General features: G+C 42.6%; 1 protein-coding gene across 1 annotated transcript; it reads left to right on the top strand.

Moving 5' to 3' along the window:
- Positions 1-210: 210 nt before the first annotated feature.
- On the top strand, positions 211-14,563 carry LOC137525993 (perforin-1-like). Its single transcript, XM_068247203.1, has 4 exons — positions 211-295; positions 1,876-2,435; positions 9,241-9,616; positions 13,868-14,563. The coding sequence occupies exons 2-4, from the start codon at positions 1,900-1,902 to the stop codon at positions 14,561-14,563; spliced, it is 1,608 nt and encodes a 535-aa protein (XP_068103304.1). The 5' UTR covers positions 211-295; positions 1,876-1,899.
- The last annotated feature ends 5,597 nt before the right edge of the window (positions 14,564-20,160 follow it).

Below are 20,160 nucleotides of genomic sequence, written 5' to 3'. Positions count from 1 at the left end.
CCATGTGAGTCAGTCAGGACCCGATTTCATTGGCTCCTGCTGTGTCTATCAATGTAAGCCACTCCTATTGGCTTACATTGATAGACACGGTCAGGAGGAGCCAATGAAAGCGTCTCCTGACTGACTCATGTGACTCTGCTGTCATAGAGACGGCAGAGTGGTTGTCAGGAGGATTGCGGCGTGCAGCGGTGACGGCGGTCCTTAAGGGGGCAGAGACCCCTGGTATTCAAGTGGTTAAAGGACCCCAATTGTGAAACATTGTAAAATTTGAAATCTGCGTGCACATACACAACAGGTGTACATTTCTCACTGAATCAAATGCACCATAAATTATTTTTCTCCTATGTTGCTGCCACTTATAGTAGGCAGCAAAAAATCTGCAGAGCTGACTGGTTTTGGACTACCCCATCTACTAATTGGGGATTCTTAGGGCTCGTTCACACTAGGGGCATTTTCCAGCCTTTTTTCAAAGCAATTTTTAAAATCGCCCCCAAAATGCTTGTGCAATGAATCTCTTTGAGAAGGTTCACATCAGCATGTTGCGCCCGTTTTGTGGTCGGCAAAGCGGTGCCTGTACCATTTTGGTTCCGCTTTAAAAAAAATCTGTAATGAAAAAAACTCCTCTGGGGTGGGGGGGGGGGGGGGGGGGGTACTCACCTCGGGTGGGGGGGGGGCCTCCGGATCCTATTGAGGCTTCCCCCGTCCTCCTGTGTCCTCCCGGAGCGGCGTCAATGTAAATATTTACCCCTTGGGCTCCAGCGCAGGTGCAGTATCGATACCGATTTCCGTCGGGCCGCTCTACTGCGCAGGCGCAAGTCTCCTATTTATAGAAATAGGAAAAATAGGTATAGAAAAAATGCAAAACGCTCACAAAATCACTTTGTGCAATGATTGCGCTCACGTTTTTAAGAATGAATACATTGTATTCATTCTTTTCCGGGTCGTAGACTTCACATCCTGACTTGCGTCAGGAAGTGAATGAAAAAAAAACGCTCTGTAAAAGCGCTTACAAAGGCGCTTTTAACATAAACACAGCACCCAGTGGAGTGCCAGTAGGCGCTAACAAAAAACAGTGCACAAAAATGCTAAATTCTTGCGTTTGCGTTTTCATTTTTAGGTGTGAATGAGGCCTCAGTAAATATTTTATCATTTACAAAAGCACTTTATAGAAATAATCTATGTAAGGATGAATTTTATAGCAAAATGATTCAGCGCTGACAAAGAGGTAAATAAGTGATAAATAAATAGTTAAGGTAGAAATTTTCACTATACCGGTAGTGAAGCTTATGCAGAGCGCTCTCCCAGACAGTTGTGAAACTAGCAGAAATTGAGTAAAAGCAGCAGTAAGGAGACAAAAGCACTAGTTGCAACGTATTCAAGTCAGTTCACACCAACTAATGCAATTCAACGTAAATAAATGCAGTTCAACATTCAAGTCCTGTTCAGAAAACTTGTGCTGGCCACACTGGTAATCTGGGGCTAGTTATCACCACACCCCCCTTTCCTTCCTGACTCACCACCAGATGTTGCAGCCTAAGATGGGCCCGTGATCGCCTCTGGAGTATTGGCCACCCTACAGCCTCTCTGGCGAGTTGGCAACTTCTTTCGGAGGTGGCCCATCCCCACCTCCCAAAAGATAGGACCTACCTCTTTAAAAATTTTGCGATGAGTTAGTTGGCAAAATCCTGCATATCCTGGCATGCAAATGCAGATTTGCTTGAGCGGTGTCTCATAAATAAGCTAATTAGGCCTTATCTGCAGAGCCAGGTATATAAGGGTTCGCTTGGTGTTTGAGCACACAACCTTTTTGCAAAAAATAAGGCTATGTCATGCCTTATTTTGGTTTAACTTACTCTTCTGCTTCTTCTTTTCTAGGACTCTTGCTAACACCCCGTGGCAATGCTACCTCTGATCTTATTTCCATTCTTCCTCCCGTTGGCATTGTCCACCATCACTCCACCCATCCTCACATCAGGCTGTAGGCTTGGGACTAAAGCAGAATGCGAGAAGGCCATGTTTGTTCCAGGCCACACCCTTCTTGGAGAAGGTGTTAACATTGTGACAATGAAGACCACTGGTAGTTTCTTAATTGACATGCAGCACGTAAAAAGGAATTGCACATTGTGCAATAACCCATTCAGCAACAATGTTATGCAAAAGCTCCCTAGGGCCATGGTGGACTGGAGGCCTCAGACCTCTTGCTCCAGAAACATTGCCAGCTCTACCTCTCACTCTAAAGTATCAATGGCCAACGAAGCATCATCTGAGGTGACAAATGACTGGAAGACTTCGCTGGATGTAAACGTCCCTACCCAAGGTGGTGGATCAGTTTCTGTAGGTGGTTCACACTCAGATTTGGCAAAATTCGCTGACAGCAAAACTGTGACTGACAAGTATACATTCTACAGTCAGAAGATGCATTGTACTCAGTACAGGTATGGATTTTATTGAAGTCCTGGTGGATGCTTTTCTGATTGAACTCAGTGGATATGTGCCTGCTTCAACCCAACTATGTGTATGTAACTATTATTTACCATAAATGTGAAAAAAATGGACCTCAGAGTTGTCAATGAGATGCAAATGATTCTGATTTGCATGAAGATTTCAGATTTTAATGCAAATTGCCTGCAGCTTGAAATTGGACCAATCAGATTTACTTCCTGTAAAACATGATTGGTTCAGTTTCAAGCAGCATACAGTTTACATGGAATCGACATGCAAGCTGAAACTACTTGCCTCTCATTTACCAACTCTGATGCACATACTACTTCCACATTTTTTGTTGACAGTGGCAGGGCAATGCCTAAAAAAGAGGGAATCTCACCAACATACAGGGGTTGGACAAAATAATGGAAGCACCTTGAAAATCAACAAAATATATTTTAATATGGTGTAGGTCCACCTTTTTTGGCAATTACAGCCTCAATTATCTGAGGTATTAATTCATACAAATTGTGAATTGTTTCCAAGGGAATTTTAGCCCATTCTTCAGTTAAAACACCCTCCAGTTCTTTTAGAGACGATGGCGGCGGAGATCGACTTCTTACTTGAATCTCTAATAACGACCATAAATGCATAATAATGTTGAGGTCTGGGGACTGTGGTGGCCAGATGAGATGCTCAACTTCATTAGAATATTCCTTGTGCCATTCTTTAACAATTTTAGCTGTATGGATTGGGGCATTATTATCTTGAATGATGGCATTCCCCTCCGGAAACAGTTCTTGAACCATAGGATGAACTTGGTCGCCCAAAATTCCTAAATAGTCTCGGCTGTTAATTCTTCCATGAAGGGAAATCCTTGGCCTGGTGGATTTCCAAGAAATAGCACCCCAGATCATCACAGAACCCCCGCCATGTTTTACGGTTGAGAGAAGGCAGTCTGGATAAAATGCTTCTTTCGGCTGTCTCCAAACATACACTCAGCCGCAGGATATTTTTCCACTGCTCGAGGGACCAATTCTGGTGGTTTCTACACCACTGTAAACACTTTGAAACATTTGTCTTTGAGAGCAGAGGTTTTCTAATTGCAGTCCTTCCGTGAAATCCAGATTTTTGCAGCTCCCGACGAACGTGGAAACTGGGTTCTGTAGGTGTTCATTCAGCTCTGCAGTGATTTTAGGAGCTGTGGTCTTGCAAGCTTTTCTAACAATTCGATTTAGAGTCCGACGGTCTCTCTCAGACATCTTCGACTTTCGGCCACAACTGTGCTTTGGTGAGGACATTTTTTCTTCTCTTTCAAAGGCAGTCATTACTTTTGAGACAGTACTTCTTGAAATGCCAAGCATTCGGGCAGTTTCTGTTACAGTAGTGGCTGCCATATGAGCACCAACAATTTGGTGATTGAAAGTCTGAGAGATCTGCCATTTTTATAAATTATAACCAACTTTAGTTTAAATATCTGTAAAAAAAAACAATTATTTTAATTAAACATATCAGATACCAAAAATAATAAACAAAAAAAAATTAACATTTGTCAAGTTTTGATTACTTAAATCATGTTCAAAGATTATGATTCCAAAATGTTAGGTGTTTCCATTATTTTGTCCAATCCCTGTATATTCCACATTATAAACAACCAGTAAGTTATGGCTTGATAGGTCAGTTATTAAAGAGGAACTTTAACCAAGGATTGAAATGTATTCCAATCAGTAGCTAATACTCCTTTTCCAAAATAAATCTTTTCCTTTTCTCAAACGGATCATCAGGGGGCTCTGTATGGCTGATATTGTGGTGAAACCCCTCCCACAGAGTGATGTCATGATCAAGGTCCTGACAGTTTGCTGTCTGTGAACCTTGTTGAATTGTGGGAAATTATGGCTTTTTCCAACTGCCAAGAAGGCAATATCTCCCTAGGCGCATAGAAATAACGAACATTCTGTACAGATCACTTGGCAGAACTAAATATGTCACCCTCAGTGATACATTCCTGAATGTAAATCAGGGAGAGGAAAGATTTTACAATGGGCAAACACTGACTAAAAAAAAATCTGTACATGAATATGGTAAACAATAAGACATATTATTTCACTATGCTATTTTCACTACAGTTCCACTTTAAATATATTATACAAAAGAGTGTTTAACCCACTTTTTTGTGTTGTGTTAACCTCCTTGGCGGTAATCCCGAGCTAGGGTTGGGGCGGAAAACCGCAGCTCTGAGCGGTAATCCCGACCTGTGCTCGGGGTAGCCGCCGGAGGCTGTGTGCAGAGCAATGTGCGCAGCGGGCATTTCAACATACCGCAATCTGAAGTGTATCTGCCCGCCTCAGGAAAAATTCAATTATGTTGGGGAGTCCTATCAGGGTTAGAGGTCCATCACTCCTCTTAGAAAATCCAAACTGCAAACGACATTCCCAGTAGGACTCAACCCAGCACGGATATATATCCAATCTTTATTGCATGTGGGTATATCAGTAGCAGTAGTACAAAAGCATCACAACAGCATACATGACGTTTCGGGCAAAGGCCCTTTGCCCGAAACGTCATGTATGCTGTTGTGATGCTTTTGTACTACTGCTACTGATATACCCACATGCAATAAAGATTGGATATATATCCGTGCTGGGTTGAGTCCTACTGGGAATGTCGTTTGCAGTTTCAACATACCGCCCAGGGGATCTCGACGTCAGCCGCCGTTCTTCTTCTTCTGCTCCTCCGAGGCTCTGCTTCACCCTAGTGAGATTGCCAGCTGTTGTCATGATGACAGCCGGCAATCTTACTTAAAGTGGAACTGTAACGGCAAAACGTCCTCTGGGGGGTACTCACCTCGGGTGGGGGAAGCCTCAGGATCCTAATGAGGCTTCCTACGCCGTCCTGCGTCCCTCGGGGGTCTCGCTGCAGTCCTCCGTACAGCCGTGACGTAATATTTACCTTCCTGGCTCCTACGCAGGCGCTCTGACGGCTGTCGGCTCCGAAGTAGGCGGAAATACCCGATCGCCGTCGGGTCCGCTCTACTGCGCAGGAGCAAGTCTCCGGCGCCTGCGCAGTAGAGCGGACCCGACGGAGATCGGGTATTTCCGTCTATTTCCGAGCCGAATGCAGCCACAGCGCCCCCGCTGGAGCCAGCAAAGGTAAATATTGAAATTACAGTCGGGCCTGTCGCCGGCTGTTCAGAGGGCTGCAGCGAGACCCCCGTGGGATGCAGGACGGCGTGGGAAGCCTCATTAGGATCTGGAGGCTTCCCCCACCCGAGGTGAGTACCCCCCAGGGGATGTTTTTAAAGTTACAGAGTCTCTTTAAGGGTTGCAGTGCCACTTGGAGGATGGAGGGAAAACTGCAGTGCTGAAGCCAGGGTGGTAAGTGATTGCAGAACTGCTGCAGATCTCCCTGGCAGCAGGATTTTTTCCAGGTTTTAGGGTCTGAAAGGGTGCAAAAAAATGGCACCGCTTTTAAACCCTAAAATCTGGAGAGAATCATACCGCCAAGGGGGTTAAACCAAAGGGAGTCCACGTGTGGTTATAAAACACCACTTAAAATAGCCACACCACAAGTGTTTCATACACACGTATGGATCTGCATCATGAATCACACAACTGGCTGCACGACAGCCATGCACGCATACTGCATCATACCAGTAGCACACTCCTAACTGACCCCGAGGTTCCCTATGCGTTCTGCCACATGATGTCCTCACTCATTAAAACCCTTTTTATCAGCACAAGAATTAAAAAGAATTATGGCAAAGAGTGATGCCATAATTATTTTTAGCCTCTTGAGGACCACAGTTTTATCCCCCCCCCCCCCCCCCCCGTGACCAGGAGAACACTCCGCCACTTTAACAATGTATTCTCAGTACACAACTTAGCACCCAAATGAATTTTACCTCCTTTTCTTGCCACTAATAGAGCTTTTTTTTTGGGTGGTCTCTGATTCCTGCTACAATTTTTATTTTTTGCTAAATTTAATTTTTTTTATAACCCCCCCCCTTTTTTTTATTTCCCTTCATCCCCCCTAAATTGGCCCTGACTGTGATCCATACACTACACTACGCTCTCATAGGCATTAGCCTAAGAGAGGGATTAGATGGTGAGTCACTCTTGGGGACAGTTAAGTGACAGGGCTGTCCTCTGTACAGCACTGCACTAGATTGCAGTGCTGTACAAATGTAAATAGCTTGTTTTTCTCAGTTAGAGCCTGCCAGCTCCGATCGCTGGCTGGCAGGCTGATCACGGATCCCCGCTGTGTTGTTGTGCAGGGAATGCGAGGCCGCATTTCCTGCTAATCTCGCCCACCGCACTCTGACACCAATCAGCGTTAGGCAGTCCCCAGCTAACCTCTCTCCCACCGCCCATAGGCATTAGGCAGTTGGGAGAGGGTTAATTCTTGTGCTATTAAGAAGGTTTTTAAAACCTACAATTTGCTTTAGCCTATAACAAACATTATATGTAGCCTGACCAAGTGACGTTTGAATGAGTAACAAGGTCTCCTCATCACAATCATCCTCATCACAGACTGTGGAATGTGATGGTTAACCAAACAAGTGGTCTTATCTTTTGGTCATAAATTAGCTGGCATCCCTGTGAGACCCTCTTCATGCTGTAATTAAGGCACCCAGTGAGATTTATTGCAGAACAATGGCACAATGTATCTCCGGTGTATATAAACTGTGTTCTAAATTTTGTCAGTATACAGGAACCATTCTGACAAGGGCTCTATAGCCGAAAGCTTACTTCTCTTCTTCTAATTTAGCCAAGAAATGGTATCATCCCGATCCAAATCTTCTTGCATTTACTGATGGCTAGCACAGTACAACACTCTACTGCTTTTACCATAGTTTTAGACATTAGTCTTTTTTAAAGGGGAACTTCAGCCTAAACAAACATACTGTCACTAAGTTACATTAGGTACGTTAATTAGAATAGATAGATAATATAATCTTTTACCCACCATGTTTTAAAAGAACAGGCAAATGTTTGTGATTCATGGGGGCTGCCATCTTTGTCATGGGGGCAGCCATCTTTTTGGTTGAAAGAAGGTGACAGGGAGCATGAGACACAGTTCCAACTGTCCTGTGTCCTGATAACCCCTCCCAGCTGCACACCCTAGGCTTCAAATGTCAAATTCAAAATGTCAAAAAAAAAAATTGCACCAAAACAGCAGAACGAGAACAACAACATCAGAAATCCCATCATGCTTTGCACAGCATCAGGGGAAAAAAGCCCGGGCAGTTTTCTTCTGTGCAGCTTGTATAAGAGAAACAAAGTTCTGATGCTGTGAAACTGTTAAAGAAACACCAGGCCTTTTCAGTGCTGCTGAGTCGATTTTTAGTCCGGAGGTTCACTTTAAGCACCGTTACTAACTTGAGAAAGGGACATTGTGGCTTACCAGTAAGTTTGTCTACTTGGTGCTGAATAAATTGGCATTGTGACAACTGTCAAATGTCATACAACTGGAGGTAAACCAACACTTGCCCCCATCCATCTTTATCATCATCATCATCATCATCATCATGCATCTCTTAGTGTTGTTTACCTACAGATTCTTATCATTCTTAGTCTGTATCAATTATACTTCTTATCATCCTTAATCATCATCCTAGTTCTTATAATTCATAATCCAGGTTTGTTAATACCTCTATTTTTTATATTTAAGATTTATCTTATATGGAGAACGTGAATTGCTTCCTGAGATAGATGATCTCATTGATTGTATGCAGTAGGGCTGTTTTAGGAGGAGGAAACAAGTTTTTTTCAAGAAAGAGCAAGTGTTGCCTTAGTTGCAAGACATATGTGACCTAGAAATATGTTCTGACCTTTAGATAAGGAGAGTATAGACTTGTGGAAAAGAGTGACCCATGGATCTGGGCTGATTATGGTGTCCAGAATCTCTGAGCCCAAGGAGATGATTCACCTAAAATCTTCTGTCGCTGGGCATGACTACAGCTATGTAGATGATCCACTGAGGAACCACAACCCCTAAAACATATGTCTGTAGGACAGAGACCCCATTGTTTAACCACTTCCGGATTCTCGGTGCGTATATATACGCCCCTGAATCCTGAAGTGTATTCCATGGAAACGGCCGCTCGTACGTGCGGCTGTTCCATGTCAGTTCACGGAGGGTGTCTCCGTGAACACCCTGCGAGCCGATCGGCGGCTCGCAGGGTAAATGTAAACATGCGGGGAAGATCTTCCCCGGTGTTTACATGTAAACGGCGCTGCTGTGCAGCAACGCCGTAGAGGAGATCGGCGATCCCCGGCCTCTGATTGGCCGGGGATCGCCGGCATCTGATAGGCTAAAGCCTATCCCATCAGGCGCAGGACGGAAATCCGTCCTGCGCCGCTCACAGGGGGAGGGAGAGGGAGGGAAGGGGAAGGTGGCCAGGAAGCGCTGCGGAGGGGGGCTTTGAAGAGCCCCCCCCCCCCCCCCCCCCCCCGCAAGCGCAAGCAGCCGGCGGCGATCAGACCCCCCCAGCAGGACATCCCCCTAGTGGGGAAAAAAGGGGGGAAGTCTGATCGGCCTGGCTGCTATCTGATCTGTGCTGTGGGCTGGAGAGCCCACGCAGCACAGATCAGCACAAAATTTAATGGTATAGAAGTGGTTAAGACATTCAGGGGTTCTGTACCAATCATAAAAAAAAAAAATGTATGACCCGCAGTTAGTAGTGACAAGGATTGTTTGATGTACAATATAGAGTGCTATGAAAATGTCAGCACTATATCACTATATAATAACAATGAGTAATTTCAGTGCTGATCAGGGAATGATTTGGCATGTTTATCTCATTTTTCCTTTTAGTTTTGGTACTTCCATAAACCCTCCATTGACAACTCATTTTAATCAAGCTGTAAAGCAGCTTCCTGCCTCCTATAACAGTGACACAAAAAGCGTGTTTAAAAATTTTATCAGCCTTTACGGTACCCACTACATCACTAAGGCAGAAGCTGGAGGTCGGATCAAGGAGGTCACTGCTGTGAAGACATGCCAAGTGGCTTTGAGCGGCATGAAGATGGACGATGTCAAGAATTGTCTTAATGCTGAAGCTTCCATTACAGCGGATAAAGGGGCAGCATCAGCAACCCTCAGCTCAGAAGTTGCACACTGCAAACAGAAAGCAGAACAAGCCAGCCGAGGCCACAGCTTCCACCACATGTACAATGAAAGATGGTTTGAGGTGAGGAGAGTGACACTTCTTGTTTCCCCTTTTTCAAATCTTGTGTATATCATAGTTTACATGATTACATGATGGATGCCAGATTAATGTGTCCTTGAAGGACACCCGAGGTGAAAATCAACTAATTCAATAAACTATTTGATCTATCTTCCTTCTCCTAAAAATGACTTTTTAAGATATTCCAAAGTTTTATTTTATATTGAAATCTACTTTTCAAGTTTTTATTGTTTTATTGTTTTTACTCAATGACACATTTATTGAAGTATGCCAGAGCTAAAATCTATGAACTATTAACCCTTTTATCTCTTTCCTGCGCTCAGAAGCCATTTTCTGTTAGCAAAGTGTTTTAAGTTGAATCCACACTATAGGCGATTTTCTGAGCACTTGCTGAGCACTTGTGATTGCCGAGCGCTTTTTAAAAATCACCCCCATTTACTTTCATTACAATCGAGGTAAAAATCCCATAAAAATCACTGTGATTGCATAAGGTGTGGTTTTTACCTAGTATAAGGGGTGAAAATCACCCTGTATGCAATTAGCGCATTCACAGTGATTTTTTTGTGATTTTTACCTTGATTGTAATGAAAGTGAATGGGAGTGATTTTTAAAAAGTGCTTAGAAAGCACTCAGCAAGCGCTCAGAAAAGCACTTATAGTCTGGATCCACCCTAATAGTTGTAATTTCTTATCAGCGAGGATCACACTGTAGTCTGACCCAGTCCTAACAGGAACTGCCACTTACATACCGGATGTTTAACTCTTTCAGGCAGAGAAAGAAAAAAAGGAACACAGCATAGTTATTTGTGTGCTAGGCACTGTACATACACACGTCTATCTCATCATGTCACCTCGGGTATTCTTTAAGATAGCCATACATCTAGCGATGAAGGGAAGATTTGACCAAGAGACCAATCTCTCTCCGCTTAAATCTGATTAAATAGAGATCTGTCGGCAGTCCATGCACCCGATTTCATACTGAAATTGAACCAGAATTGACCTTGTGACAAAGCATCCGCCACCTCGCCAGCCATACACTGTCCCCTTCCAATATTCTCCCGTCACACACCTTTTCAGGCCTATAGCTAGACCTCCGTGCCGGTGCCCACCTCCTGCAGGTACACCACTCCTGCACAATCGTAGTACAATAGCACAAATGGAGACGGCACACAAATGGCTTCAGTAGAAAACTGTATTGAATAGAATGCAGAGGCACACACATGACATGTTTCGGGTGGAGCCCTTCCTCAGGTGTGCCACACCCATCACCTGTGAAACCTAAATACCCAAATACCCATCCAACAGGAATTCATGAGACCCACACAGTCACATGACCCATAGTGCAGATACAACAAGAATATAATAATTTCCATCTGGAAAACTACACTAAACAGTGTCTACCCCAGCTAACTGAGGATTAGGTCACCCAGGTACTGTCATAACAACATATACATTTTAAACTACTCATTAACAAAGTCTTAAATATAATTTTTTTCTCAAAACGACACCACTCTTGAACAAAGTCCTGTTTCTGTGCAGATTATTTGAAACAGGACTTTGTTCAAGAATGGTATGGGTCATGTGACTATGTGGGTCTCATGACTTCCTGTTGGGTGGGTATTTAGGTGTCACAGGTGATGGGTGTGGCACACCTGAGGAAGGAAACAGGTTGTGTGTGTGCCTCTGCATGTTATTCAATACAGTTTTCTACTGAAGCCATTTGTGTGCCGTCTCCATTTGTGCTATTGTACATACACTGTCCCCCCTAATGTTAAATGTGCCCCCCTTACTTAGTGACTTACTTTCTTGAAAATCAAGGTGCTCTTGTAAAGGCAAATAAGTATTTTCCATTATATGGAGAACATTTTTGAGAAAATAAGTCAACATTCTAAAATAATTATTGTGTCTGTATATCTGTATATTGTATTATTGTATCTGAGACAAGCTTTAGGTTCTATGGGAGAAAAGTGCTTTACAAATGTTTTGTTATTGTTGTTATATTTGAATTTAACTTTTTTTTTTGTTGTCAAAAATGTACGTTTGCATTTTACATCAAAGTCAATGGCCACCAACTTTAGCGGTTAATAGCAAAGTCCCCCATATGTGCTAGAAACACCAAATTTGCAGGGTATGTTTAAGGAGGACAGTGCGAATAAAAAGTAAAACCTTTTCAAAAAGATCTTGTAGTTTTTGAGAAATCGATGAAGTTAGAGGAAAAAAGTTGTAATTTAAATGTGGTAAATGACAGAAAATGTATCAACCTAACTGTAGTGTAAATTTACATATATTAAAAGAAAGAACAGTGAATTTCATGACAGGATTTCCAGGGGGTCAGTATGCAGTGCTTACAGACCCCCTAGAAACCCCATGGAAGTGGCAATACTTTGGCCAGGGATCGCTATATAGCCACAATGTGGCTGTATAAGGATCCCTGGCAACTGTACCTATTTTTGGAACATTGTTTTTTGTTCAGAGTGTGGGAAATCTAAAAGAAAAAATAGAGTGCTGTGGATGCTTCTGGGTGATGGCATGGGTGAGCGCTATAAGTGCGGTGGGCGGGTAGGAGAGCGAAAGCCATGCAAGAGCATGGAGTGGAGCCCTTAGAGCAAAAGGCATCTTTAAATGGGAATCCTACAGATTCCCATTGGTCTGGTAATAGACCAAAGGGGAGCCTTGAAGCCAAATTTAAAGATGTTTTTGGCAGAGCTCCTGGGACACTGGATATGGGAAGAGCTAATGGTCCATAGATCGGACAAGGGCTCTGTGGGAGAAGGGGAGGCTTAGCCACCCCTCCCCCCCAGAGCCCCCCCATACCATAGACCATGCAGGCTGGTATAGCTCAGGGTGCAATGCTGCAGATGGCCAGGGCTCCGAATTCTAGCTATCATCAGCCTGCATTGGGGACAAGGAGTTAAATAGACTTGGGAGGGGTGACCCCACAGAATTATTTTTTCAAAATTTCACACACTATGAAAAAGTTTCAAAAAAATAGGCAAGTTGCCAGGGATCCTTATACAGCCATATTACAGGTATAGCCCAGGGTGCAAAGCCCCACTCAGCTGGTGCACCACATTTTGGCTATCCCAGCCTGCATAAGGGACAAGGGATTAACAAATCTTGGGTGAGGGGACCCCACATCATTTTTGTTTATATTTCCCACATTCTGAACATATAAATATTAAAAATAAATATATTTATATACATGTTAAGACATTATCTGTCATTTTACCTTTCCTTTAACTTTTACATAGATTTTCTCAAAAAATGACAAGATCTTTTTGAAAACATATTTTCCTCTCGTTCCCATTGTCCTCCTTAACATATCCTGCAAATGTAGTGTCTCTAACACGTATAGGGGCTTTTATATTAACTGATAAATTTGGCCGCCATTTAACTTTAAAAATAACCATTAAAAAAGCTTTTGAGCAAAATATGTATTTTTTGGTGACTATTTCGCAGTTGATTCTCCTCTGCCATTCCACTGTCCAGGTTTTAGTACACTATTTATGCTTTTTTAAAAGAAATTGTGACTGCAGAGATGCCCTGAAAGTTTTAATGTTCAAGTGTTAATGCCCAAGTTTATGGAGCCCGACACGAACAGCTTGTTTGCAAACGTGTGGCAAAAATTTGCTTTCGTGAACACACAATTTGATGTTTGCTACATCACTAGTCCCTTCTATTAACCAGTACAGCAGCACTGTACAGGCTAATTAGATGGCATCTAACAGTCTCCAAGAAGCTATCGCTATCGCTGCTGGGAAACTGAAGGCAGAGCAGAACTCCGCCTACCAAGAGGAGATGCGCGCGCAGCAGCGCACACGATTCCCTGCAAAAACCAGCCCCAAGACTTAACGCTAATTGGCGTTAGGCGGTCCTGCCGCCACGGTCATACCCATTGGCGTGACACTGGTCCTTAAGCAGTTAAAGCGGTATAAAACCCTGACATAATATTCAATAAAAACACGTTTTCCTACTTTTTATATGCCATACGGATATTATATTTGCATTTGTGCATAAGTATAATTATTCATTTGGAAATTATACATTCCTAAAGTACACTAATTTTACTTTGAGAGTTGACTTTGCATTTTATTTATAACTGCTTTATTCATCCTCTAACTTAATCAGAAAGCATCAGAAAACATTTATGCGTGTCTGACTTTGTTTGTTTGTTTGTTTGTTTGTTTGTTTGTTTTTTGTTTTGTTTTTTGTTTTTATTTCATATATACAACACAAAAATTATTTTCTATTTTAGGTAAAAGGTGGAAAGGCTACTTTTCAACTTCTTTCTGGGGAACAAGACTCTGCAGCTTTCCAAAAGTGGATGGAGAGCCTCAAGACCGAGCCTGGTCTTGTGTCTTATGCCCTGGAGCCCATCCACAACTTGGTAAAACCTAGTCAGCAACAGAATCTCCGCAAGGCAGTAAGTGACTATATCAAGGAAATGGCCTTGACCATGAAATGTCCCTGTTCTTCGCAGCCATCTGCCAATGGAGATTGTTCCTGTGGCTGCACTTCTAGTAAATACACCAATTCTGACTGCTGTCCAACAAGGAAAGGAGAGGCCACCTTAGAGGTGACCATAAAATATGCTAACAATCTCTATGGGGATTTCACTTCTCAGACAGATGCTTATGTCAAAGTCGTATTTGATGTAGCACAACAACAAACTCAAATAATTGACAATAATAATAACCCAAAATGGAATAAGCTTCTCGGTTTTGGAACAGTAGAACTAGACTCCTTCAAAAAAATCAAAGTAGAGGTTTGGGATAAGGATATGCGATATGATGACCTACTTGGGATGTGTCAGGAAAAAGTGACGTCAGGCAGTGTGGATAAGACCTGCAAACTGAATTATGGAACACTCTACTATTCTATTAATGTCAAGTGTTCCTCTTATCTCATGGGAGAATACTGTCGGGATTATAGCCCTGTTCCTCCAAAATAAATGGAAACATATTTCAGTATGTTCCTTCCTATAATGTCATCCTCCACAAATGATGCCATTTTTATTTTCACGTTTTCAGATCTGTCTTATATAACCATGCTTCCAAACAACATGAGACATTGTTTAAAGTAAACCTGAGATAACAGAAAGCTGGGGCTTCCTCCAGCCCCCTTCAAGCTGCTTGACCCCTAGCCATCCTCCTGCACCACCTGGATCTTCCACAGTTCCGCCCAGTAATCCCGTCAGTTGACATGTGCTGTGCATGCACACGTCCAGTGGCACTCCCTTCGTGTGAGAGTTCTAGGCCGGCCTAGGATGCCGCAGGAGCACAACGGGGAGCGTGCACGGCCAGACTGTGTATGACTGGTGTGGACTGAAGGGATAACTGAGAGAATCCAGGTGGCTTGGGCGAGGGATAAGTCATCCTGAAGAGGGCCGGAGGATGCCCCAGGTATATATATATATATATATATATATATATATATATTTTTTTTTTTTTTTTAATATATTTTTTTTTCTGGCATCTCAGGCAACCTTTAAGAGGTAAGTAAAAACAGAATGCAATGATTTGCAAAGATTAAAGCGTTATTGTTTTTTCACATAAATAGACCATGACACAGGGCTTGATTCACTAAAGGGTGCTAAAACAGTTAGCACGCCTAAAAGCTTTGCATGTGCAAACTAGGGTGCTAAGTAGTTTACACGGCAAAGCTGTTACTGTTCGCGTGCTAGTTTTCTAGTTTGTGCGCTCTACTTAGTGTGCAAGATCAGCTGCTTCACATGCAAAGTATGCTTATCACGCTACTAAGCATGCGAAGCAGCTGATTTTGCATGCAAAGTAGTGCGCGCAAAACTCTATTTGTGCTAAACTTTATGCGCGAAGAGGCAGTTTGCACGTGATAAGCGGCTTTTCACTGGCATGCTAACAGTTAGCAATCAAGCCCATAATGTGTATTTCTAGTAGAAAGTTGTAATTTTCACAGAGTACACAATCTTACCATGTCATGACTCATCAGTGTTTTCTACATTATCCCTATTAGTGATTATTGTAATGTGTTCATTTAATGTACACAAAATTTTGCATCACATTTCTCACTTACATGGCCATCATAAATGTTCTTTTGTCTAAATTGCAAAAATGTGTTTGTGCAAACCAGAAGCAGGTAGGAACAAGCTAATATATATTTTTTTCAAAAACACCTTGAAGTTTTTGAGAAATTTAATTTTAAAAAATTTAATGAAAACATGTTTTTTAAAACTTGGTAAAATGACATTTTGCTGTGGTACACTTTAATATTAAACTGAGTTTTGAGTTCTGCATACACGTTATACATTGTAACCGCTTGCCAATTGCTGTATAGAACATAAACACCCCTCTAGACTTCACTTCAGGGGTGTAGATACAAGTATCCTACTGTTTATGAGCAGCGTGTGTATGCACACACAATCTCATGTGTTAGAGTACTGATCGGTGAATGGGAACATGTGTTCCCAAAGCCAACCATAGCGCCTGCAATGAATGATCACTGAGAGCAGCGAGATGCCCATGGGGATTTAAATGAAAATAAACACACATTAACATCCTGTGTACTGAATTGTACACCAAGTGCGGAGCCATTTAGTGGACAAACAGTAAAAATACACTTGCATACAATAACTTCTTGCTGCACAGCATGCAGTATATCTACACCCTGCAGGACTTCATCTGAAGTTCCAGGGATGTAGACATTCATCTGCCGATCTGCCGCTCTTCGCTTTCCGCTACACATGCTTCTACACGCGTTCTCGTTGTTGCCTGTTAGTGAAGAGATCAATGAATGGGAACACGTGTCAATGATCCGGACGGAACGGACGCATGTGAACGGATGCATAGACTTTCATTGCTATGCCGTGCGTCCGTTCCGTCCGTTCCGCATGCGGTCCGGCTCCGGCACGGCGATTCCGGACGGCGACCGCCAATGTGAACCGGGCCTAACCTGGACCTTTAAGAAAATGTTCAGACACCAATATCCTCAGAAATGCCTCACGCCAATGTCCTTCAATCTTGCAAGCTTGATTGTAGCTGAAGATCAAACACGTGCACGTGCCGCCTCACACCACCGATCACATCGCATCTTAACATTTTGGCTCCAATGCCTCCCATGGGTCTAGTAACAGACAAATGGGGCTTGGGGGGGGGGGGGTCATTTTTTTATGAAAATTTTCCACACCCTGAAAATTAAAAAAAAAAAAAAAGTTTCAAAAAATAGGTAACATTGCCAGGTATCATTATACAGCCATTTCAATGGGGTTTCCAGGGGTGAAATTCATTGCTCTTTCTTTTAGTATATGTAAATGTAAATTTATACTACTGTTAGGTTGCTACATTATCTGTAATTTACCGCATTTAAGTGCATTCTTTTTTTTTCCTGTTGCACCTTTAAAATCGATTATCTCAAAACCTGTAAGGTCTTCTTGATTTTGTTTTCCTGTTGTACCCACTGTCCTCCTCCACATACCCTGCATTTGGTGGTTCTAGCATGTAAGGGGGCTTTGCTATTAACCGCTAAAGTCGTTGGCCATTTGCCTGCCATACAAGTCTATGGAGCCTGTTTGCGATTATTTGCGGGAATTCACATTGGGTTCCCAAACAGAAAATTTGATGCTTGGGCCATCTCTAGTTAACTAGTTAAAATACATAATAACAAAATATCCCCTATTATCTAACACCTTCTATTTCCCCTGCCATAGTCACCAAAATAAAACAGCATTTAAAAATTCATAAATAGTTACCTTAGGAACTCAACTTTTTTAATATGGGCATCATGAGGCTATAGTACTGTTATTTTTGCAAATAAGCGCTTGTGATTAGTGTTATAGTATAAAGAAACACAATGGAAAAAATGTACCTTTATTACCAAATAATACATTGTAATATACTGTCACCATACATTATACTAGGGACATCATTTAAATGATGTAATAAACAAGTTGGCAAATAAAATGTGTAGGTTTTATTTTTAATAGCACTTTTTATTTTCAATCTATAATGGTTAGAAACAGAGAAATAATAAGGCTGCCCCCTCCCTGAAGATCACAGTTAACGTGAGTGTACTGAAACTGCTGTGTAAAGCGGACAACAAACTTTGTTTACACACGGCCGGAAGCTGTAAGTGTTACCGCTGTTGACCGATTCTTTTAGAGAAACTTTTTACTGAAGCAGCGAAGAGCTGAATGTGATCAAGTATAAGAAGCACAGTGAATTAAATGATGAATATCACTATTGAGTGATTGTTTTTAATGATCTTTTTTTAACCAGTTCGCATTCAGTCGTTTTTCGCTTCATGCATCCGAACAATGTTCACCTCCCATTCATTAGCCTATAACTTTATTACTACTTATCACACTGAACTGATCTATATCTTGTTTTTTCCGCCACCAATTAGGCTTTCTTTGGGGGGTACATTTTACTAAGAGCCACTTTACTGTAAATGCATTTGAAAAGGAAGAATAAGAAAAAAATGGAAACAAATCATTATTTCTCACTTTTCGGCAATTATAGTTTTAAAATAATACATGCCTCCATAATTAAAACCCACGTATTGTACATGCCCATTTGTCCCGGTTATTACACCATTTAAATTATGTCCCTATCACAATGTATGGCGACAATATTTTATTTGGAAATAAAAGTGCATTTTTTCCGTTTTGCATTCATCACTATTTACAAGCTTATAATAAAAAAAAAAAAGAAATATTTCATCTTTACATAGATATTTAAAAAGTTTAGACCCTTAGGTAAATATTTGTGTTTTTTTTTTTTTTTATTGTAATGTTTTTTTGTTTTTTTTAATTAAACATTTTATGTGGGTATTTTTGGGAGGATGGGATTGAAATTGTATTTTTTTTTTTGTAAATATGTGTATTTTTATTTTTATTTAACATTTAGATGTAGTTTACTTTTTGGCCACAAGATGGCAGCCATGAGTTGTTTACAGTGACGTCACTCTAAGCGTACCACGTACGCTTAGAGCGACATAGGAAGCAGAAAAAGCGTAGCTTCCGAGAGAAGCTGTCGCTTTTTCTGCGGGGGAGAGGAATCAGTGATCGGGCACCGTTGCCCGATTCACTGATTCACTGGCTAACAAACCGCCGGCCGGGAGCGCGCGTGCACGCGCGCGATCGGCCGCGTGGACGCGCAGGAGCGCACATGGCTTCCTGGACGTGAGTTTCACGTCCAGGAATGTCAAATAGTTAATGAACTTCCTATTGGAGCAGCAAGGAGCTGAGAATATAGGGTGCAATATACCGAGTGCAGCGCACACATAGCAGACCAGTGTATGATGAACTGAACCGCTGTGACTACATAGGGCTTGATTCACAAAAGAGTGCTAACTGTTAGCATGGCTGTTTTCGCGTGAATTTTCGCATTGTGCGTGGTCGTGAATTTTTGCGCGAAACAATAAAGTTTTCACGCGCAAACGCGAATTTTTGCACAAAATCGATATTGTTTTCGCATAAAATTTTGCATTTGCGTGCGGAAATGTTATCATTTTGCGTGAAAATTCGCGAGCGCTCGCAATGCGAAAATTCACGCGAAAATGCCCGTGCTAACAGTTAGCACTCTTTTGTGAATCAAGCCCATAGGATTAGATAAGACATCAAGCAGTAGAGTTGGGCCGAACAGTTCGCCTGCGAACGGTTCCATGCGAACTTCAGTGGTTCGCGTTCGCGTCCCGCAGGCGAACTTTTGCGGAAGTTCGGTTCACCCCATAATGCACCATGAGGGTCAACTTTGACCCTCTACATCACAGTCAGCAGGCCCAGTGTAGCCAATTAGGCTACACTAGCCCCTGGAGCCACTCCCCCCCCCCCAATAAAAGGCAGGCAGCCGCGGCCATTACGCTCACTCGTGTGCCTGTGTTAGTGAGAGTAGGGCGAGCTGCTGCAGACTGTCTCTCATAGGGAAAGATTAGTTAGGCTTAGCTTGTTCCTGGCTGCATACCTGTTCTGTGAACCCACCACTGCATACCTGTTCTGTGAACCCACCACTGCATACCTGTTCAGTGAACCCACCACTGCATACCTGTTCAGTGAACCCACCACTGCATACCTGTTCAGTGAACCCACCACTGCATACCTGTTCTGTGAACCCACCACTGCATACCTGTTCAGTGAACCCGCCACTGCATACCTGTTCAGTGAACCCGCCACTGCATACCTGTTCTGTGAACCCACCACTGCATACCTGTTCAGTGAACCCACCACTGCATACCTGTTAAGTGAACCCACCACTGCATACCTGTTCAGTGAACCCACCACTGCATACCTGTTCAGTGAACCCGCCACTGCATACCTGTTCTGTGAACCCACCACTGCATACCTGTTCAGTGAACCCGCCACTGCATACCTGTTCAGTGAACTCGCCACTGCATACCTGTTCTGTGAACCCACCACTGCATACCTGTTCAGTGAACCCACCACTGCATACCTGTTCAGTGAACCCACCACTGCATACCTGTTCAGTGAACCCGCCACTGCATACCTGTTCTGTGAACCCACCACTGCATACCTGTTCAGTGAACCCACCACTGCATACCTGTTCAGTAAACCCACCA

The sequence above is a fragment of the Hyperolius riggenbachi genome, chromosome 7 (genome assembly GCF_040937935.1).
Source record: "Hyperolius riggenbachi isolate aHypRig1 chromosome 7, aHypRig1.pri, whole genome shotgun sequence".
Classification (NCBI taxonomy): domain Eukaryota; kingdom Metazoa; phylum Chordata; class Amphibia; order Anura; family Hyperoliidae; genus Hyperolius; species Hyperolius riggenbachi.
This window is presented reverse-complemented; position numbering and strand designations above follow the sequence as displayed.

What these genes read in the sequence shown, in the direction of transcription:
- LOC137525993 (XM_068247203.1), top strand. Translation starts at nt 1,900, where the DNA reads ATGCTACCTCTGATCTTATTTCCATTCTTCCTCCCGTTGGCATTGTCC. An exon ending in ATGCATTGTACTCAGTACAG is followed by an intron (nt 2,436 to 9,240) that starts GTATGGATTTTA and finishes TTTTCCTTTTAG; the next exon opens with TTTTGGTACTTCCATAAACC. An exon ending in ACAATGAAAGATGGTTTGAG is followed by an intron (nt 9,617 to 13,867) that starts GTGAGGAGAGTG and finishes TTTCTATTTTAG; the next exon opens with GTAAAAGGTGGAAAGGCTAC.